Source organism: Arvicola amphibius, chromosome 3 (genome assembly GCF_903992535.2).
Source record: "Arvicola amphibius chromosome 3, mArvAmp1.2, whole genome shotgun sequence".
In the NCBI taxonomy this organism is placed as follows: Eukaryota; Metazoa; Chordata; class Mammalia; order Rodentia; family Cricetidae; genus Arvicola; species Arvicola amphibius.
The window spans coordinates 186,625,261-186,648,112 of record NC_052049.1 but is presented as its reverse complement, the minus strand read 5'-3'; the positions used below and the strand labels follow the sequence as shown (position 1 = coordinate 186,648,112).

Genomic DNA, 22,852 nt, shown 5'->3' with positions numbered 1-22,852 from the left:
AGTGTAACCCCCGCTTGGCAGGGTCAGCTATTCAGGGTCCTCTGAAGGGGCGCTAACCTGCAAGACATGAGCTGTAAAAGAGGAAGGAGACCAAGCAAGATTCTATTGTCAAGGTCTCCGTTTATTGGGGTGAAAGTTACAGCTTATATACCCTTGAATGGGGTGGAGGTAGGTAGGCAGGAACTCTGCCGGGGTAACTGAAGGTCATCAGCCAGCACCTGGAGTAAGCCGAAGTATGTGATTCATTAACATTGGAGTAAGGGTGGGTTCCATTAACGGATAGCTCTCAAGATAGTGGGATGAGGGGTGGGTTCTCTGTAAACATCCTTAGGACAATGACCTCTGCTATCCCTGTCAATGACCTCTGCTATCCCTGTCAGGACGATGTTCCCTGACAAATCTATCCTTAGGAAAATGGTCCCTGACAAATCCCCCTTCCTTTTATTAAGGAAGGCAGCTAATAAGTGGAGAGCACTGGTCAGAATCTAACCACATAGTCAGACCTATAGGAGAAGGGACTGGGGCAAGGAGGACCCTTCTCTCGAGTGGAGTCTCCTATCCTCTCCTGGGAACAGAGGGGTGTCTTATGGGTAGTATTAATTATTTTTTGGCCCTTAATGATGGCCTGTGATGAGGGCTCTTGTCTTAGGTCGAGTGGGGACCAGGTTTTTCTCCCCATTACCCGTCATAGGGTTCCCAGGGCCCTGTCTTAGGTTGGGGGCGGTCCCGCCATCAGATGCCCGTCCTTGAAGCTCCTCAAAAAGGTATCTAGCAAGACCAAAGTAAGCAGGTCTTTGACTGCAGGGTCCCTGTCTTAGGCTATGTGGAGGGCAATCCTCATCCCCTGACATCATGCCATGTTGAGCCAGCCTGTACGGCCTCTGTATGATGTGCTGTTCAGGGGAGGGCTCCACAATATTCCCGTCATTGGGCCTCTGCGTGGATATTAATGAAAAGACTGCGAGGAGCTTTTAAAACAAAAGGTATAAAAGATGTAATTTGGACACCAATGACTCCATCTCTGGACAAGAAGAAAGGGCACCTTCCAAACCCAGTATTCACCTTTTAGTCTGACCTATGGTATAAACTCCTTCCTAAGTGCCTACTCCAATATAAGATTACGAGTGCTGCTTGCCAAAATTTTTTTCCAGGGATTCCAAGGTCTAACGGGTTTGGGGTCTGTAACAAGGGTAGAAAATTGAAGAGCAGCTGCAGGTCGTTCTGTCTCCGAAGTTCTGAGGTCCTCCGTGGAGCCACGAGTATTTAGGCGATGATAATGAACAGCAACGGAATCTTTTGTTATTTCGTCAACCTGGGTCTTAATAAAGCGGGTTAGTTTTGAAAAGGCCCATGGGCCAAAGGATAAAAGCAATAATAGTCCCAAAAGAGGGCCCAACAAACTGGGCAAGAGTGTGGATAACCAGGGGGAGGTAGAAAACCAGTTTTGATACCAAGATTCCTGTTTTTCTCTGTTTCTTTTTCTTTCTTCTAAACTGTTTTTTACCTTTTGTATGCTATCCTGTACTAGGCCTGTTTTATCTGAATAAAAGCAACATTCTTCTTTAAGGGCGACACAAAGTCCCCCTTCTTTAAGAAAAACAAGATCAAGGGGTTACACCAGCCCCTAGATTGGCTGTCAGATACACATTGAGCAGATAGTTTTTGGGCTGGATCTTTTCTCTTTACTTGAATATAATCCCAGGAAGAAGAGGGATTCCAATATGTATCCCCAGTAGTTTCACAGCCCCATGAGGCACAGAAATAATCAGAGCTATATCCACATTTGGAGGCCAGGGAGCGATTTCTGTGGGAGGCCCCAGGGCAAACATATATTGGTGTAAGGGCAAGGGAGGTCCTACTAAGTTTGTTGGCACAGCCAGGCTCCGTGGTATGACATGAATCTTCTGGAGCCTGAGTTAAAGGGAGAAACTTATCGGCCACTCCCCAATCTGTATGGCCTCCCAGAGCCAGTTTGCAGAGATCTACCTCTAGAGGGCCCCAATCAGGAGTTGCGGCTATGGTGGAAGAGGAGTTAGCAGTGTCACCTGCTTCATTTATGACCTGCCAGGTAAAATTGAAAAGTTGATACAGGGGTGTCGTCACTCCGATATGGTTGGTCCAAATTAGAAGGAGCCATAGCCAAGGTGGTTTCAAGATTTCTGCCAGCAAGAGGAAATTTTCTCAGGGTTTACTTTCCCTGGTTGGATTATACAATTTTATCAAACGCTCAGGGAGCCACCTGGCATTTTGAGCCTTGGTATCATAAATACATGCATGGCCTTTTCCCCAAATAAGCACAGGGTCAGGGCCAGCCCAGACTCCCAACAGGGGGTCCTTCCATAGGGCTTGTGCATAAGTAGATTGGGTAGAAGGGTGCCACAATCTGTCCGCAGCGGACTGCCTTTGATTGTCCAAAGTTAGAAAATTGAGCACAAAGAGAGCATGAGCCAATATTGTCTTGGCATTGCCTTTTATGGGGTAAAGAGTCTCTTGTGTCATTAACTTAGAGATGGTATGCTTAAGAGTCTGATTGGCACGTTTAACAATGCCCTGGCCTTGTGGATTGTAGGGAATAACAGTACGATGTTTTATATTTAACTGGGCACAGAATTGTTTAAATTTTTGGCTAGTATAGCCAGGTCCATTGTCAGTCTTAAGCATTTGGGGATGTCCCATAGCAGAAAATGCAAGAAATAAGTGAGCAATGACCTGTTTAGTTGCTTCCCCCGTCTGAGCAGATGCATACAGGAAGCCACTATAAGTATCAATAGTAACATGAACATATTTAAGTTTACCAAAGGAGGGGACATGAGTAACATCCATTTGCCATAGTTCCCCTGGGATCAGGCCCCGAGGGTTGACTCCCAGATGAGGTTCAGGTAAAAAGGTCACACAATTCTTGCAATTTTTAACAATTTGTCTGGCTTGTTCTCTAGTTATACCAAATCTAAGACGCAAGGTTGAGGCATTAAGATGATGGAGTAAGTGAGCAGCCTGAGCCTCCTGTACAGGATCCTGTACAGAGACCGAGGCAACTAAACGAGTGCTCTTGTCCGCCAATTCATTTCCTCGTGTCAAAGGTCCAGGCAAACCAGAATGTGCTTGAATATGGCCCACAAAAAATAAATATGAACGGTCTCTAATTAATCTTTGAATTTTGGAGAACAATTGAAACGTAGGTGTTGAAGGCTGAATGGTAGGAACCATTTCGAGAACCTGAATAGCCCTCACAACATATTGGCTATCAGAGAACAAATTAAATTCTTGGTGGCGGATCAATTGGAATATGGTGAAAGCTGCATATAATTCTACCATCTGGGCAGATCTGTATGGGGTATCAATAGAGTAGGCCTTATCATTAATAACATATGAAGCTTTCCCATTTTTTGAGCCATCTATAAACACAAGTAAGGCATTTGGAATGGGCTGCAAGCGTGTATTCTTTAAAAATGTAAAAGGTGTAATATTAAGAAATTGGATAAGCCTGTTTCCTGGCATGTGGGTATCAAACTTTCCCCGAAACCCAGCAAGTAGCACAGCCCATTCATCATGTCTTTGTTGTAGCCAGGCTATCTGATCTCCCGAATATGGGGTAACAATAACATCTGGGTCACGGCCAAAGTATCAAACCGCAGTCTTGATACCTGAGAACAGAACCTGATTCACTAAAAAAGGATAGGAGGGCAAAACCTTGGATGAGGTAGCAGGCGCATGTATCCAAAGAAGCGGCTGCTCCTCTTGCCACAGGAGCCCTGATGGCATATAATCAGTGGCAAATGTCAATAGATAAAGGATTTTTTCAGGATCAAAATATCCTGAGCCTTGCTGGGAGATAGCTTCTTCTACCCTTATAAGTGCGGCTTCTGCCTCTAATGTAAGGCTCCTAGGGGAACTAGGGTCAGGATCTCCTTGTAATATATTAAATAAAGGTTTTAAATCTCCTGTTGTGAGTCGCAAATAAGGGCGTAACCAATTAATATCACCTAAAAGTTTCTGAAAATCATTCAGGCAACGTAAACTCATTCTTTTTATATGGATTTTTGAGGTGCGAACTAAGGTTGGTTCCAATTGAAACCCCAAAAACAAAAAGGGATAGCAAGTCTGAATTTTTTCTGGGGATATAATAAAGCCCCTATATTGTAAAGCCAAGACTAAATCCTGAGCTATTTTTTGTGCCATATCAGCCTTGTCTGCAGCTATTAACAAGTCATCCATGTAGTGGATGAGGTACGCAGAGGGGTAAAGTAACCTTATGGGATCCACAGATTGTGCCACAAAACGCTGGCATAGGGTGGGCGAGTTGGCCATGCCCTGTGGTAAGACTCGCCACTGAAACCGAGGGTTTGGGCCAACATGATTAGTAATTGGGATGGAAAACGCAAATCGCTTACAATCTGCCGGGTGAAGGGGTATAGAAAAAAAGCAGTTTTTTATGTCGATAACAATCTTGTGAAAATCTTTGGGAATAGCAACTGGTGATGGCAGGCCAGGCTGTAAAGCTCCCATGGGTAGCATGGTCTTATTAACTTCCCTTAAGTCCTGTAACAGTCTCCAGTCCCCATTTTTCTTTTTAATGACAAATATAGGGGTGTTCCATGGGGATGTGGAGGGCTCAAGATGTCCCTGCTCTAATTGTTCCTGCACCAACTGCAGGGCAGCCTGAACCTTTTCCTGAGGCATGGACCACTGGTCTATCCAGACTGGGTCATTAGACCTCCAAGATATCTTATCAGCCTGGAGTGCAGGAGGATCAGTGGCCCTCAGGAAAAAAGGTCCACGCCTAAGCCTAACCTACCTTGGTGTTGGCCAGTAGCAATAGGGTCTGTAAGTCCTTGTTCTTTCTTTCCTAATCCTTTACCAGGGAGGAATCCCATTTTAAGCATCTGTTTAGTGACAATTTCATTAGGACTAAGCATAATAACTCCCATTTGTTTTAAGATGTCCCTTCCCCAGAGGTTAACTGGGAGGCCTGGGACTATAAAAGGCTGAATGGTGCCTGAATTACCCTCTTTGTCTTTCCAGGTTAATAACTTAGAACTTTTTAAAGTATTCTGGGTTTGTCCTATACCTTGTAAGTGGGTGGCAGTGGAATCTACAGGCCATGCTTTAGGCCAGTACCTGGATGATAGTACAGTGGCATCCGCACCTGTGTCTAAAAGACCCTGGAATTGTTTATTATCTAGCCATAAAGTCATCATAGGTCGGGTATCAGAAAGCTGTTGTACCCAATATATGTCAGAAGAGCCGGGGCTCGAGGCACCACATTTGTTTCCTTGGCAGGGGAATTGTCCCATCATAGGTAATGGCAGGGCTTATGCTATGCGATGTCCAGCTCTAAGAGTTAAGGGGCCTTCAGTAGCAGTGGCAAGCAATTTAATTTCTCCTTCATAATCAGCATCAACCACAGAGGGAGTAACAGAAAGCCCCTTTAGGGAGCATGAAGCTCGCCCTATAATAAGATAGAACATGCCAGGAGGAGGAGGGCCATACAGCCCAGTCTCTACAATCGTGGTCCCATCCTCAGGGGTTATAATCCGGGTGGAGGAGGGGCACAAGTCCAATCCTGCGCTCCCTGGGGTGGCCCTGTAAAGGGGTTTTGACGTTGGGTCGTTCCCCTTGCATGAGCTGGCTGGTACAGAATTGGTGAGTAAGGGCCCCCGATCGGGGCCCCTCTCCCGTTTCCCTGAACCGCAGTAGCTGAGACAGGGGTTAGGGAGTTGCCCATATTATCAGTCTTGGATTTGCAATACCTTGCCCAATGTTTGCCCCGCCTACATCGGGGGCAGGGTCCTGGAGGGCCACCCCCTCTATCCTCAGGACAATTTTGGTTATTCTCAACTATTGATCGAGAGGGGCATTCTCTCGCAAAGTGTCCCAGTTGACCACAGGTGAAACATGTCTTCCCTCCGGGGCGAGAGTGTCCCCTTTGTCCCTGAAATACTGCGCCGATGGCCAGGCTGATTGACTTTGATAGCTGGTGACCAAAATTGTCTACCTCATTGCACACCTTAATCATACCAGAAACATCAATGTTCCTCATTTTTCCCCTTAATGCAGCTTTACATGCAGTATTGGCATTCTCAAAGGCCAGCTGTTTGACCAAGGTCCCTTCCATTTCCTCTGGCCCCAAGATTCTTTCTGCTGTTTCTTGGAGCCGACCCATAAACTGAGCATATGGTTCCTGAGGTCCCTGGATGATTTTAGTGAGCGGGGTGGTAGTGGCGCCAGTGGAGGGAACTGCCCTCCAAGCTGCCAAAGCAGCCTGTGCCGTCTGGGAAAGTATCCCAGTGGACAGTCCTTTTTGCTTGTCTTCATCTGCAAACTTGCCTTTACCAGCAATTTTATCAGCTGTCCAGGAGGCAGTCTGACTTAATGGGTTCCTTCTATTTTCGTTTGCAAGGGCTTCAGCCCTATCGAGAAACTCAGACTTCCAAGTCAGGTATTGTCCTCTATTCAATACTGACTGGACCACCCTGCTCCATTCTATGGGCAGCATAAATCCTTCTCCTGCCAATCCCTCCAATATAGAAAAAGTAAAAGGTGCATTCATCCCATAATTTTTAACAGCAGAGTGAAGATCTTTAATATGTTTAATTTTTAATTTTTTATATATGGGCCGGAAAGTTTTATATTCATTTTGTTCAGGCTCTTCCTCCGAATCAGAGGCCATCTGATCTTGCTCATAATTGCCCTCTTGCCTTGGCTCTAGCCCTGGGGGGGTTTCTGTGGTATCAGGCTGAGACTCAGCAGCCTCTTCCACTTGTCTGGCTCGTGACCGGGTCAGGACTGGATAAGCCATTTTACGATTAAGTTTAGAGTTTGCCCGTTTGTCTAAAGTCGTGCCCTTTCCCATAGTAAACTGTAAATCCTGAATCTGAACAGAAAGGTCTGAGAGCTCATGTTGTAATGCAAGCACTTGTTTGAGACCTCCTATTTGCGCCTTAAGGGCAGCTTTTGTATTAAGTAATTCCTGAATCAAGGGAGTGGGCAAAGGCATGCTATCGGGGGCAGTCAGAACATAAGGCGGTGGCCGCGGAGTCCTTTTTGGCTGACTAAGAAAGACGCGGGGGGCTTTATCCCCTCTACCATACCTTCCTTTCTCATAACTAGCCGCTTCTACCTCTAACTCATTTTCGGACCCTGAATCCAAAGGCTCCTCTGAACTTTGAATCCAGCGATCCGAGTCCTGCAGGCCGGGTTTGATTTCATTTTTAAAAGCGACCAGCGATGGATAAATGCTTTTAGGCGGCTATTGGATCTCATCTTCAGCGGGCACGGTCTCTTTTTGGGGAGCTGTTATAGATTTAATAGGTCCTGGGGAGGGGTCCTCGGGGATACTAATAACAACCGAAGGACGGGGGAAGAACACCCACCCTCTTCATTTTTACAAGATGGCGGGCGGGATGCCTCTAAGAATTCAGTGACTATCGTTAGGAGATGGGAACCATCCCCTCCTTTTTCTGGACTATTTATGACGTCCCTGATCAGGGACCAGTAACTAAAAACAATTTCTGGCACAGAATCACCTCCTTTAATCATCTTACTAAGATCTTTGCCCACCTTGTCCCAAATTTTGGGATGTATCTCTGGGCCTGTTAAAACTAACCAAGGGCATTTTTCATCTATAAAACAAAAGAATTTAGCTAAATCTCTCTTTTTAACTCTTACTCCTCTTTCCCTAAGTGACTGTTGAAATTCCCATATGAATTTCTCTTCCTTTGAAAGCGATTGTCCCATGTCCTATAGACGACAACGAACCTGCGCCTACCTCCGTCCTGCAGACCTGTCCGAGTATCACAGCTGGTCAGGACCTTATTTTCCTTCGTCCCGGGACTGCGCCTCGTCGTCCGATTAGTTGGCCGTACTTCAGGGTCCCTGTTCGGGCGCCACTGTAACCCCCGCTTGGCAGGGTCAGCTATTCAGGGTCCTCTGAAGGGGCGCTAACCTGCAAGACATGAGCTGTAAAAGAGGAAGGAGACCAAGCAAGATTCTATTGTCAAGGTCTCCGTTTATTGGGGTGAAAGTTACAGCTTATATACCCTTGAATGGGGTGGAGGTAGGTAGGCAGGAACTCTGCCGGGGTAACTGAAGGTCATCAGCCAGCACCTGGAGTAAGCCGAAGTATGTGATTCATTAACATTGGAGTAAGGGTGGGTTCCATTAACGGATGTGATCCATTAGCATTGGAGTAAAGGGTGGGTTCCGTTAACGGATAGCTCTCAAGATAGTGGGATGAGGGGTGGGTTCTCTGTAAACATCCTTAGGACAATGACCTCTGCTATCCCTGTCAATGACCTCTGCTATCCCTGTCAGGACGATGTTCCCTGACAAATCTATCCTTAGGAAAATGGTCCCTGACACCTGAGTAATTTTGTGTGTCCGCTGCTTGTGTAGGCTTCTTCCCTTTGGGGACTGTGCTCTTCATATCTGCTGCCTAGTTCTTGGCCTTCCTCCTCCACGGGGGTTTGTTTGAATGTATTTTATACAGCAGTGCACCCTCAGTTCCCAGGACTGCAGACAATCTCCAGCCAGGGCCCTTGCTTCTCACATAGTTGAAGGGGAGCATGATGCTCAATACACAACTTGACAGGACCCAGAATCACTGCAGATGGGCCTCTGGGTATCCACGAGGAAATATCTAGATGAGGTTGGACCTCTGGGTATCCGTGAGGGAAGATCTAGATGAGGTTGGACCTCTGGGTATCCACGAGGAAATATCTAGATGAGGTTGGACCTCTGGGTATCCGTGAGGGAAGATCTAGATGAGGTTGGACCTCTGGGTATCCGTGAGGGAATATCTAGATGAGGTTGGACCTCTGGGTATCCGTGAGGGAATATCTAGATGAGGTTGCTGAGATAGAAGGACCCACATGTGGGCAGCACATTCTTCAGGCCGTGTTCTCAACTGAGCAAAAGTGAGAAAGCAAGCTGAGGACCAGCGTTCATCTGTTTCCTGACTGTGGGTCATGTGACCAGTAACCTCCTCTCCAGGTCCCCATGAGGGCCTGCACCCTCACACTGTTGGCCCAGATGATCTCTCCTCAAGTTGCCTTTGGCCTTCCTCTCTCTCCCTTGACGGTGACACAGATCGGGGCTGGTGCCCAATAGCCATGTTCTGTACAGAGTTCTGAGCTACGGCTTCCTGTCCTTTCTTCCAGGTCATCGATTACATCCTGCCACCCTTGGTCTCCTTGGTTCAAAGCCAGAATGGTGAGTGAGACTGTGATCCTGAGAACCCAGGACACATTTCTTAGTTTTGCTTTTTAGAGATAACTGGGCACCTGGCGTGGCCTGGTTCTCACCGCCATCCCCGTGTACCACCACGATAAGCACAGATTCCATTCTTACTCACGTCCTTGGCATTCTTTCCTTCATCCAGTGGAGTGGAGACTCTTCAGCTTGCGGCTGCTCTCTGAGACCACGGCCCTACTGGTGCACCAGGAGCCGGAGGATGGCGAGGACGAGGCCGGCTGTGATCCCGACAGCAATCTTCTGGCGCTCTTCAGAGACGAGCTGCTCCCCCAGTAAGTCCTGTGCTGTCAACTGCTCCCCCAGTAAGCCCTGTGCCGCCTACTGCTCCCCCAGTAAGCCCTGTGCCGCCTACTGCTCCCCCAGTAAGCCCTGTGCCGCCCACTGCTCCCCCAGTAAACCCAGTGCTGCCCACTGCTCCCCCAGTAAGCCCTGTGCTGCCCACTCACATGGGGACTCTTCTGTCCAGCTGGCCTGGCCATGGGGTCGGCTTGATGTCCCTGTGTCTTTGCGCATATGCTCCTGGTCTCATGCTGGAGAGATCTAGACATGGGCTGTGGCTGTCCCACTGTGGAGGACCCGGAGGAGCCCCAGCCCCACCCACCTCACAGCCTCTGCTGGGCATTGTTTGCTGGGTGCGTATGGTCTTCTGATGCCACCTGAAAGATGCTCCTGGCTGGGGCGGGTGAAGTGGTGTTATGAGTCAAGAGCATGGGGTTGAGACTTCTGTCACCCTCAGAAATGAGAGTCACAGAGCCTTCCCTTTTCCCAGACTCTTTCCTCAGGGGGTCAGTGGCCGAGGTGGAGAATATGAGCATGGAGGGGCTTGTTGTTCCTTCTGCTACTGCATGGCTCACACAGCAAGGTCATGGCAGCAGAAACCCAGGAGCTCCCAGTGGGGAACCCTCAATGGAGTCTTGTGCTGCAGGGAACCCTCAGTTTGAACAGAATAATTTTTGTTGTTTGTTCAAGAGGGCCTCTCTCTCTGTAACCCAAGCTTTCCTGGATCTTGCTGTGCAGCCCAGGCAGGGCTCAAGGTGACGCCTTCAGCTTTGTGCTGACATTATAGGCATGCAGACCACACCCCTCACAGGTGTTAAAAAGAAAGAGCCACTTCTCCCCAGAAGATCATTGTACAGGGTTAGATATAAGGTGTGTGTGTGTGTGTGTGTGTGTGTGTGTGTGTGTGTCTGTCGGTCGGTCGGTCGGTCGGTCCATCCACTCGTGTGTGCATGCTCTTGCTTGTTCTGCCCCCTCAGTTTTCCTTTCTTCGTGGTTGGGATTTTGACAGTCATCTGAGAAGAGAGCTCTTCCTCTTAGGGGAGACAGGTCTCATATCTTCCCGGAAAATCACCCTGGGATTTATTCAGTGGGCAGACAAGGTTAGATTTTAGAGGGTCATACTGAACAGAAGAGACCGTATTTAATGGCTCTTAAGCCCAAATCTTTGTCAATTAACATCGGGACCTCTCGGGAGTTTAGTGTGCAAACCACTGGCAGTGACATCTGAGAAAGCTGGCGGCAGAGGTGACATCGTGTCTTGATGGGATTTTAACCCCAGGATAACCAATGATGGTCCCAGTTTATCCCCACACTGGGTCCTTTTCATCCCCTTTGAATTGTGGGACCAAGGACAAGCCTGAACAGTTGCTGACCAATTTGAGTAGACTTTGTCAATGGCCAGAAATAGGGGTGGGAGGTAGGCGTTTGGGGCAGCTTCTCCTGTTTAGGGGTGAGGTTGTAGATATAGGGTAGAAGTCCAGGGTGAGGTTGTATACAGGGTAGAAGTTCAGGGGTTGAATCAGGCTAATAAAGTGGGGGACAGTGCTCATGTCGTTTCTGATAAGGGTGGATATTTTTCTGGTAATTCTACAAAGATTTCTTTTTCTGACTGTATGGATATGTGAATACATGAGCGTGGATGCCCGCAGAGGCCAGAAGACATCTTTCTTCCTTGAGATAGTTCTGGCATGCATGGCCTTGTCATTCTCATGGATTAGCATCCCCACGGGGGCGGAGGTGGGGTTTCCTACAGGGTTTTATTCTCTCGGTTGGCACCAAGGAAAGGAGCAGGGGTTGCCTGTTCTCTGCCTTCAGTGGGAGCAAAGGGTCTGATGGAGGAGGGAACTGGCTGTCTCCTCGAGTGAGGCAGGGGTGCCTGTGCCTTTGCAACTTCAGTTATTCATGAGACTGTAGGGAAGATGCCCCATGCTGGGGTGGAAAGGCGTAGGGAATGACAGAAGTGTTTCTGTCTTCGACCTCACAGTCAGGGTAAGTGTTGAAGGGACTGAGCAGGCCTAGGGGAGAGTCTGTTGTTTGGCCTGACTTCGGTCACCTGCAACAATTTGAGCTTTGTATTTTCTTTATATATTTATTTTTATAGCAGTGTTCAACATTGGAGGGATCATGCTGATAAAATGTGTTTGCAATGTCATATGAAAAAATGGCACCCGGCGTCCCTCTCCTGGGAAACATAAGCACAGCCTTTCTTTCCTTTTCATTTTTAAAAATAATTCTCTTGTGACCTGTAAAATCATCAGGGCTATAATGACTTCGTAAATCATCGGGGCTCCATTCTTCAGGATCAGGGGAAGTTAGACACCAGTGCCTCGGAGAGTTGGTGTTTAGATGGATTCCCACCAGTGGCAGCCCTGTAGTTTCGGGTAGCCATTGTAGCAATGCCATCCAGCAGGAACCCTGACTTGCACTTTCTAACTCCTATTCCTGTGGCTCAGGAGACATCTGGAAGTTTCTTTGTTTCTCTCAGGCAGAAGGATTCTGAGACGGTGTGTAGCTCCAGGTGGAGCCCTTGCCCAGCAGGTGCAGGAAGAGAGAGAGAGGAGTGGGTTAGGCACTAGAGTGTACAGTGTTGCAGTGACCAGCGAGCTCTCCTGTGTCTCTCCTTGTCCACACGAGGGAATTTAAATGTGGGAATCTTTCATCACCTTCATCTTTCCCCTTGCGACTGAGCTGTGTCTTAGCCATGGGTACAGCGCTGGCCTCATGCCCACCAGGAGTCCCAAATGTGGGATGGCTTAGAGACACCAGCACAGATGCCTCCTGCTCACTGGTCTCCTGCCGCCTGCACTGCTAGGTGTTGACTCTGCTGTGTCTTACAGAGTGGCCGTCACCACCACAGTGCTCGCCTGGCCTACCCATGCAGGCCGTGTGCTCACCCTGTATGTGCTTGCCCCAGATGCTGGCATGTTACAACCTGTCCTTTCCCGACACTTAGGGCATATGTGGGAGGGAGACCGAATTATTTCTGGTGGTTTTATTCCTAGGTATGAGCACATCCTCATGGAGCCTGACCCAGTTCCCGCCTATGCTCTGAAGCTGCTCGTTGCCATGACGGAACACAACACAGCTTTCACCAGGTATGGAAGGCCAGCATCGCAGCTGCCAAGGGGCACTCTCCAGGTCCCCTGCACTGTGCTGCCATCGCTGATGCTATCTTGGCCCGAACTGATCTGTTTTTACCCCTTGAGTTTGTATCGCATGGAATGGGTGACGCTTCAAAGCGATGAAGCTGGGACTTGGGGTGAAGGCTCAGAGGACCTGAGTTAGGATCCTGGAAGGCATGTAGAGTGTCTGTCGTGCTGGCACTCCTAGGGACAGGAGAAGTCCCTGGAAGCCAGCAGGCTGGCTAGCCCTGTGTCCACCTGGAAAGACAGCAAAGAGACCCTGCTGCAAAGCAAGGCAGCAGAGGCCGGGACACGCTGAGGTTGTCTTATGAATGATACATGTGGTGTAGTACGTGCGTGGCATATGTGGTATGAGCACACTGGCACACACAAGTGCACGCATGCACATTTCTTACATACATACACACCCAAAAGATAAACTCTTTAAAGGTTAAAAACAAAAACAAAAATCCCTCAATACACAACAGCATTTTTCTGTACATATGGTGGTTTTTGTTTTTTGAGACAAGGGCTCACTCTGCAGGGGAGGCTGGCCTCTAATTCACTGTGTCCCCCAAGCTGGCGTCAAACTGGCACCAATCCTGCCTGCAGGCATGATCAGACCACACGGTTTTAAACGTCAGGGTGCCCTGCTCTGTAGTGAAGGGGCCATTGCATCTTGGTTGGATTTGTTGGTGTTTTGCTACCATCTGATTTAGCCGATGTGACTTCGAGCAGTGGGGAGCTTTCGGCCTGTTAGGAGCTCTGCAGACAAACCTAGCTTTCTTAGGGGTTTGATTCTGCAGGGCACAGTGTGTGACTCGTGGTACCCCAGTCATGACCATCCAGGGCACAGTGTGTGACTCGTGGTACCCCAGTCATGACCATCCAGGGCACAGTGTGTGACTCGTGGTACCCCAGTCATGACCATCCAGGGCACAGTGTGTGACTCGTGGTACCCAGTCATGACCATCCAGGGCACAGTGTGTGACTCGTGGTACCCAGTCATGACCATCCAGGGCACAGTGTGTGACTCGTGGTACCCAGTCATGACCATCCAGGGCGCAGTGTGTGACTCGTGGTACCCAGTCATGACCATCCAGGGCGCAGTGTGTGACTCGTGGTACCCCAGTCAATGACCATCCAGGGCACAGTGTGTGACTCGTGGTCCCCAGTCATGACCATCCAGGGGCGCAGTGTGTGACTCGTGGTACCCCCAGTCATGACCATCCAGGGCGCAGTGTGTGACTCGTGGTACCCCAGTCATGACCATCCAGGGCACAGTGTGACTCTTGGTACCCCAGTCATGCCATCCAGGGCAGCAGTTGTGTGACTCGTGGTACCCAGTCATGACCATCCAGGGCACAGTGTGACTCGTGGTACCCAGTCATGACCATCCAGGGCGCAGTGTGTGACTCGTGGTACCCCAGTCATGACCATCCAGGGCGCAGTGTGTGACTCGTGGTACCCCAGTCATGACCATCCACTGCACAGTGTGTGACTTGTGGTACCCAGTCATGACCATCCAGGGCACAGTGTGTGACTCGTGGTACCCCAGTCATGACCATCCAGGGCGTAGTGTGTGACTCGTGGTACCCCAGTCATGACCATCCAGGGCGCAGTGTGTGACTCGTGGTACCCCAGTCATGACCATCCAGGGCGCAGTGTGTGACTCGTGGTACCCCAGTCATGACCATCCAGGGCGCAGTGTGTGACTCGTGGTACCCCAGTCATGACCATCCAGGGCGCAGTGTGTGACTCGTGGTACCCCAGTCATGACCATCCAGGGCACAGTGTGTGACTCGTGGTACCCCAGTCATGACCATCCAGGGAAGCAGTGTGTGACTCGTGGTACCCCAGTCATGACCATCCAGGGCACAGTGTGTGACTCGTGGTACCCCAGTCATGACCATCCAGGGCGCAGTGTGTGACTCGTGGTACCCCAGTCATGACCATCCACTGCACAGTGTGTGACTCGTGGTACCCCAGTCATGACCATCCACTGCACAGTGTGTGACTCGTGGTACCCAGTCATGACCATCCAGGGCACAGTGTGTGACTCGTGGTACCCCAGTCATGACCATCCAGGGCGCAGTGTGTGACTCGTGGTACCCCAGTCATGACCATCCAGGGCGCAGTGTGTGACTCGTGGTAACCCAGTCATGACCATCCAGGGCACAGTGTGTGACTCGTGGTACCCCAGTCATGACCATCCAGGGCGCAGTGTGTGACCCGTGTACCCCAGTCATGACCATCCAGGGCGTAGTGTGTGACTCGTGGTACCCCAGTCATGACCATCCAGGGCGCAGTGTGTGACTCGTGGTACCCAGTCATGACCATCCAGGGCGCAGTGTGTGACTCGTGGTACCCCAGTCATGACCATCCAGGGCGCAGTGTGTGACTCGTGGTACCCCAGTCATGACCATCCAGGCACAGTGTGTGACTCGTGGTACCCCAGTCATGACCATCCAGGGCGCAGTGTGTGACTCGTGGTACCCAGTCATGACCATCCAGGGCGTAAGTGTGTGACTCGTGGTACCCCAGTCATGACCATCCAGGGCGCAGTGTGTGACTCGTGGTACCCAGTCATGACCATCCAGGGCGCAGTGTGTGACTCGTGGTACCCAGTCATGACCATCCAGGGCGCAGTGTGTGACTCGTGGTACCCCAGTCATGACCATCCAGGGCGCAGTGTGTGACTCGTGGTACCCCAGTCATGACCATCCAGGGCGCAGTGTGTGACTCGTGGTACCCCAGTCATGACCATCCAGGGCACAGTGTGTGACTCGTGGTACCCCAGTCATGACCATCCAGGGCGCAGTGTGTGACTCGTGGTACCCCAGTCATGACCATCCAGGGCGTAGTGTGTGACTCGTGGTACCCCAGTCATGACCATCCAGGGCGCAGTGTGTGACTCGTGGTACCCAGTCATGACCATCCAGGGCGCAGTGTGTGACTCGTGGTACCCAGTCATGACCATCCAGGGCACAGTGTGTGACTCGTGGTACCCAGTCATGACCATCCAGGGCACAGTGTGTGACTCGTGGTACCCCAGTCATGACCATCCAGGGCGCAGTGTGTGACTCGTGGTACCCCAGTCATGACCATCCAGGGCGTAGTGTGTGACTCGTGGTACCCCAGTCATGACCATCCAGGGCGCAGTGTGTGACTCGTGGTACCCAGTCATGACCATCCAGGGCGCAGTGTGTGACTCGTGGTACCCAGTCATGACCATCCAGGGCGCAGTGTGTGACTCGTGGTACCCCAGTCATGACCATCCAGGGCACAGTGTGTGACTCGTGGTACCCCAGTCATGACCATCCAGGGCGCAGTGTGTGACTCGTGGTACCCCAGTCATGACCATCCAGGGCACCCCAAGCCTGCACTCCTTTCCCTGCTGCATTTTGAAGCTGCGAACCCAAAATCTTTAGACCCTTCAGACCGAGTGCTCCGTCCTCTCTTCCTAAATGGCTTTGATTCTGAAGTTTCTCCCAATAGCCATGGAGCTGAATGGAGGTTCAAGCCTGGTGTTCTCAGACGTTTCAAAGTCAGCTTCATCTGTCAATGTGCCTTAACTTGGGGTTGCCTGGGAAGGGGGACTCTCAGTCGAGCACTTGCCTTCATCGTGCTAGCCCGCGGCTATATCTGTGGGCATTTCTTGACAGTAATTGATGTAGGAGGTCTCAGCCCACCGTGAGCAGGGCCATCCCCAGCAGGATGGCCTGGGCGGTAGAATGGTAGCTAGGCAAGCGCTGAGTGGCATCTCGCTGTGGTTTCTGCTTCAAGCTCCTGCCTGAGCTCCCGCCCTGGCTCCCCTCCTTGAGGAGATGAAATTAAACCTTTCCTTCTCCAGGTGCTTTGGGCATGGCGATTGTTAGCAGCAGGAGTCAGGACAAGAGCATCCTGCTGCTGTCCTTCCAGGTCCTCAAGCTTCTGCCATTGCATTCACCGCTTTCCTCTTCTGTGCTGGGACCACGGTGTGCCAGGCACACGCGCTGGCACCGAGCTGCACGCATAGCTGTTTGCATGAACCAGAGGCTCTCCTGTACTGCAGGCTGACCTCAGACAGACTCACACCTGCTGCTGTGTCTGGCTCTTTAATAGCAGTAGAACTGGCCCCTGCGGCAGGTGTTCTGGACCCCACTTCTGTTCAGATGAATCTCCGTGCCCTAGAGAAGCAGGAACACAGCCTTCACAGAACCACCTCATTTTGACAATGATTACATCTAGACTTGGAAGTGTTTTAAGAACAGGATTCAGTGGACTGCGTGTTAGAAGCTTTGATCTGAACAAGCATTAGAGTGTGTTATCTCTGTTTTAAGTCCTAACAGTGAAGCCACAAGGTTCTTTGTGCACTTGGAATTTTGGGGTATGACCATCCTGGACAGCTGTGCCTGGGTCAGCTAATCCACATCCTCAGGGAGACGTGTGTGCTCTGAAGTGCTGTAGCTTTGCCTTGTGGTGGTCTCTTTTGTTAAAATTTAGGCTGTCTTTCCATGTTTTCTTGAAAATTGATTTTTTTTTATTTATCAGAACACCTTGGAGCTCTTTGTGTACCATTGTGTATTTGTATTCTAGGTGATGTCTTTGCTAAACTATGTAGAAATCAGATTTCAGTTTATTTAGCATTCACCCAACTACTCATAATATTGGATATTTTTTAGTTTTTATTCTCTACATCTAATTAAAATAAAAGAGCTACATTGCAGGCTGGGAATGGTGGTACACGTCATTCACCCCAGCATTCTGGAGGCAGAAGCAGCCTGGTCTATATAGTGAATTCCAAAAGAAGAAGCGAAAAGGTGTTTTTCTCAGTTGTGGCTCCTCCTCCTGATGACTCCAGCCTGTGTCAAGTTGATAGAAAACCAGCCAGTACAAGCACTGTGGAGAGATGGCTCAGTGATTAAGAGCACCAACTGCTTTTCCAGAGGAGTTAGGTTCAAACCCTAGCACCCACATGACAGCTAACAGCCATCTGGAATTTCAGCTCCAGAAAATATGATGCCATCTTCTGGTCTCTGTGGGAACTGCATGCACATACACAGACATGCAGACAAAAGTCTCGTCAATAAAAGAGAGAGAGCGCCACATTCCCCTTCAGTCTTTACTTTGTCTAAGAATGTTCCTTAGGCAAAGAAAGTTCACAGGTTTCTCCTGAGGCAAATGATTTTTAAAATGGGAAGATTTAATTTAACTTATAGGACTATACATAAATATAAAACTAAATTATAACATAGCCATAATCTAGGATAGTATATAATATCCTGAAGGGGCAAGGCACATTTTAAATACTGATACACAAACATAGCCGAGTCATCTTATCAAACGAAGTAAAGTCATTTGCTGCACCCCTTCATTGCTTTGCTGGCTGAGGGATTAACTCATTCCTCACGGCGTGCATCGCCCAGACAGGCCTCAGCCTCTGAGACTGCAGGTGTGCACCGTCATGCCTAGCTTACCCCCCCCCCCCCCGCCAGTGCCAGGATCAAAGCGTGCCAGGAAAGTGCTCGGACCTGTACAGAGGTCTGAGACTCTGCCATGTCTTCCTGTCTCCCTCCCTGAGAACCCGCGTGCAGCTTACAAACAAGCATCCAGCAGCTCCGAGGGAAGGAGAGGTGGTGTCAGTGTGTAGCTAGACTGGCTTTTGTTTTTATTTCCAGAACTTGGTTTTTTTCAAAAGTACACATTGAGTGGATTTTTTTTTTTTTTGAGGCTGTCCTTGAACTTGCTATGAAGCTGTACTAACCTCAAATTTCTGATCCCCCTGTGTGCAGCCCTTGGACAGAGCAGACAGTTCTGATATTCCGTCTGTTTGGAACAGGCTGCCGGCTGCCTGTCTTTGCAGCCGCAGTGCACGAGTGAGCGTTACGGTGTGTTTTTACATGTTTGTCACTGACATGGCAAGCAAGTGACATTGCTTGTGGTTCTTTTGCAGTGTGGTGGTAGATGGTCTTGTCTTACTCTGCTGGCTCCTTGTTTGCTTTCTCCTTCGTGTCCGAATGGCATGTTAACTAATCTTCTGTTTCTGTTTTGGCCCCGTGCCGAGGGCTGTCTGGCAAGTGTCTGTGGTCTCATTCTGCTCCAAGTGACTTGGTGGCCATGGGTTTGTGTAGATGCATGCCATGAGATGCATTCTCCAAATGCTCTGTGCAGACGTGTTTCTTGTCAAAGCATAACCAGGAGCCATTTGTGATCAACATACTTTTTGACCATCTCTCTGACTTCTCAGAGGATCCATCTTTCTTGTCTTCATTAAGAACCAAATGACTGTTGGGAATTTAAACTACCCCGTGCCTCACGAAACTTGATCTGAAACATGGTTTACTATATTTTAGCTTTCATATGTATCTACCAGTGGCATGCATGTGGACATGAGAGGGCCACTTGGGGAGTCTGGCTCTCTCCTTCCACTGTGTGGGCCCCGGGGATTGAACTCAGATCTCCAGGCTTGACTGCAAGTACCTTCACCTGATAACCGTCATGTTCCTCCCACACATTATGTTTTAAATTTTATTTTATAGAAGTTTTAGTAGGTAAAGTGACCCTTAAAAACTGGGTATTAGTGTTGTTGAGGATTTATTTTCCCCACTTCTACACAGAAGCAAGTACATGACCGTGGTAGTTTGAACGCGAATGCACCCCTAGGCTCATCTGTGTGAATGCTGGGTCCACAGGTGGTGGAGCTGTTTGGGAAAGACTGGGAGGAGTGTGACTGGGGCAGGCTTTGAGGTTCTGAAAGTATGGAAATTTCTCAGCTCTTGCTTCAGCACCATGTCTGCCTGCTTCCACCGTGATGACGATGGACTAACCTCTAAAACTGTAAGCAGCCCCCCAGTTAAATGTTCTTTTCTAAGAGTCTCCTTGGTCTTGGTGTCTCTTTATAGCAATAGACCAGAGACGAGGAAATAATCAAATCCACAGTCTAAGCCCGGCGGTGGTGGCGCACACCTTTAATCCCAGCACTCGGGAGGCAGAGGCAGGTGGATCTCTGTGAGTTCGAAGCCAGCCTGGTCTACAGAGTAAGCTCCAGGACAGCCAGGGCTACACAGAGAAACCCTGTCTTGAAAAACTCCACATTCTAATCTCCAGTGGTTTGGGTGTTGTCAAAGCCTTGAATTGGGTTTGTACTGCTCAGTGCAGCTGTGGAATGGGAGGCAGGACCTCTGGGAGATGCTTGTGTCACTAGGGTGGGTCTCAGTGGCTTGTCTTTGTGGGGTGAGCTAGTAACTGTGGGACATTGGCCCCTTTCCTGTCATCTGCATAAGCCCTCTTCCATTCTAGCTTCTACCATGTTCTAGGGCCTAGAATCTCGGCCCTCACTAGCCATAGTCACCCCCCTGGGCTTCCCAGTCTCCCACACTGTAAGCCTAAATAAACTTCTTCCTTTATCTATCACCCAGTCATGGGTATTCTGTTATAGCAACATAAAGTGGACTAAGACATGAGCGATGAGAATTTTACTTTATTTTTAGCACTGTTGCTCTGGTAAATCTCATATACAATTGAGCTCATAACAGAAAGGTAAACTGTCTTCCACAGTAGTTCTTTCTGACTGTTGGAAGGAATGGGCGGACTCCCCAGGGCCCAGCCCTTCTGCTTCTTAACTTTACAGCAGGTTACAGCGAACCCTCTCTCTGAAAGAGCAGTGGTCCCATAGCCTGTCTGCCTCGTGGGCCGATTAGCTCCCAGTTGCTGTCCATGGCAGAGAAGGTGTGTTTTAGTCTGAGTCCTTCACAGCAGAATTGAACGTCTTCCAGAATCGTGGTGAGGTCATTTATGTTCTATATCTAAGAAGAAGATCATTTCAGTTTGTTCAAAATGTAACAGCTCTTTGTTTTATGGCAAGATTCATAAAAATGCTTTTTAGAGAAATGAAACTTGAGGATCTTGTAAATGAAGCCCCCGGGAATCAGCGGTGTGCCCTTCAGAAAAACACTCAGCCCTGCTCTGGCGTGCTCAGTGCTGTGTGCCTGTGGTTCTGGGCGGGTGTTTGTGTGTGTGGGGGGGCTGAGGCAGAAGACGGGAGGGTAACATAGTCTCAGGAAACCCCTGTGCTGCCATGGGTGATGGCTGCTGGTCCGTCTCCAGCTGACCTCCCTCTGTGATTGGCTCAGTTTCTGACTCTCTGTCTCACTGATGGGAAAGGATGACAGTGGCCGGGGAACGTTCTCGAGGATGTGGAGACAGATCTTCAAAAGGCCTTAGTTTCTTTGCGATGGGGCCTCCCTCCCTATACAGCCCAGGGAGGCCTCTGCCTGGGTGGGGATCCTCCTGCTTGGAGCTGGGTGGCATCTGAGCTAACTGCTTGTGGACGATAAGAAATGGTTTATTCTGGAACCAAAGCTTGAGTGACGCTGGCCAGAACCCAGAGACAGATAACCTGAGAACCAAATTCCAGCATGGCAGCTGTGTTGGCAAGGGGAGTCTTGAGGTGGCTGACACGTGACAGGGAGGCAGGAGGGCCCAGCGCCAAGGGGTCTGTTTGTGCAGTCCTCAGGATTCACCTCACGGTTGCAGGATCTTAGGTCGGGCTGCTTGGGTCTTGATGAGACTGGGTTTGTGGTGTTTTGGTGTGTTATGTTGACACAGGGATCACAGACGGCCTTGTGACCGTGGTCAGGTCATAGACTGAGTGTCTCGTGTCTCCAGAGAGCCGCCAGCCTGTGTGTGCTCAACAAACTTAATTTTGTCTCGAGCATAGGAAACAATGATTTTGAATTTTTTTGCAAAAGATATGTAGAGAAGCACAAAGATACTTTATTTCCATTAACCTGTCCCTCTGAGTCCAGCCCACTCCATCGAGAACGGTGCCTTGCAGGCTCATGAAGCATTGTTCTCACCTCACCCCCAAAGCCAGGAGCAGACCTAGGTTAGACGTGAAACAGCCTCCCGAGATTCCGCTAGATGTGTTATGTTATGTGTTAGACATGGGTGGGAGGAAAGGATGGAGGGAGAGAACCAAGTCCTGGATGTTGTCATCTGACCCCACGCACACGTGTCATCAGTGTACACACACACACACGCACACACACATGCACACATACTCATACACACGTGCACACACTCACACACATGCACGCACACATGCACGCACACACACTCATACACACATGCAATACACACATGCACACACACTCATGCACACATGTGCATACACTCATACACATGCACACACTCATACACATGCACATATACACATGCATGCACACACACACACACACACACACACACACACACACACACGCACACACGCGGTGTGATAGCAGCAAGCAGAGAGAGGAGATGTAACCAGTGATGGGAAGAGGAACAGATAAAGGGGTGTGTGGCCCCACATTTACCCCCAGGGTAGCAGCACGAGACTTAGGTTTCAGTGAAGAAAGGATTAGAGCAGAGACAAGAAGCGCACGATAGGTCGGAGGCAGTGTCTCCCCATCTGCGCTCTGGTCCTGCAAGGCAGCCCAGGGCAGCTGTGAGCATCTGCTGCAATGCCCTGCCCTGGGCACCAGCCTGGCCAGCAGTGCTTTCACTGTGGGATGCTTTCACACTCTTCTTTCAGCTGAGATGCAAGTTCAAGTGTAGATGGACTGGCGGGCTGCGTCCCGCCACCCGGCTAGCTTTACACAAAATAATTACACGGAAACTGTATTCATTTAAACACTGTCTGGCCCATTAGTTTCAGCCTCTTATTATCTAATTCTCACATCTTGCTTTAACCCATATTTAGTAATCTGTGTAGCACCACGAGTGGTCGCTTACCAGGAGAGATCTTAACCTGCGTCCATCTCAGAGAGGAGAAGCATGGCGACTTCCTGAAGAGTCTGCCTGACTCGGCTTTCTTTGTCCCACAATTCTGTTCTGTCTACTCCGCCTACCTAATTTTTTGTCCTATTAAAGGGGCCAAGGCAGTTTCTTTATTAACCAATGAAAGTAACACATAGACACTCCTCCATCATTAAAGGTCACATGAGCACTTAGCAGTTACTCTGGACCAGAAGTGGATGATGAACTTGGTGGTTCACAAGGGAACTGTCTAAGAGTTCACTGTAGATGAACCACTAAGAGTTCACTGTAGAGGAGTTCACTGTAGATAAACCACCTAGGAGTTCACTGTAGATAAACCACCTAGGAGTTCACTGTAGATAAACCACTAAGAGTTCACTGTAGATAAACCACCTAAGAGTTCACTGTAGATAAACCAC

General features: G+C 49.4%; 1 protein-coding gene across 1 annotated transcript in view; it reads left to right on the top strand.

Moving 5' to 3' along the window:
* The window catches only part of Ulk4 (unc-51 like kinase 4), a 275,070-nt gene that overhangs the window by 95,240 nt on the left and 156,978 nt on the right, over nucleotides 1–22,852 (top strand). The window contains exons 27-29 of the mRNA XM_038324151.1: nucleotides 9,159–9,210; nucleotides 9,380–9,524; nucleotides 12,534–12,626. Of these exons, the coding sequence (XP_038180079.1) occupies nucleotides 9,159–9,210; nucleotides 9,380–9,524; nucleotides 12,534–12,626 (290 nt within the window). The remainder of the gene's footprint in view (nucleotides 1–9,158; nucleotides 9,211–9,379; nucleotides 9,525–12,533; nucleotides 12,627–22,852) is intronic.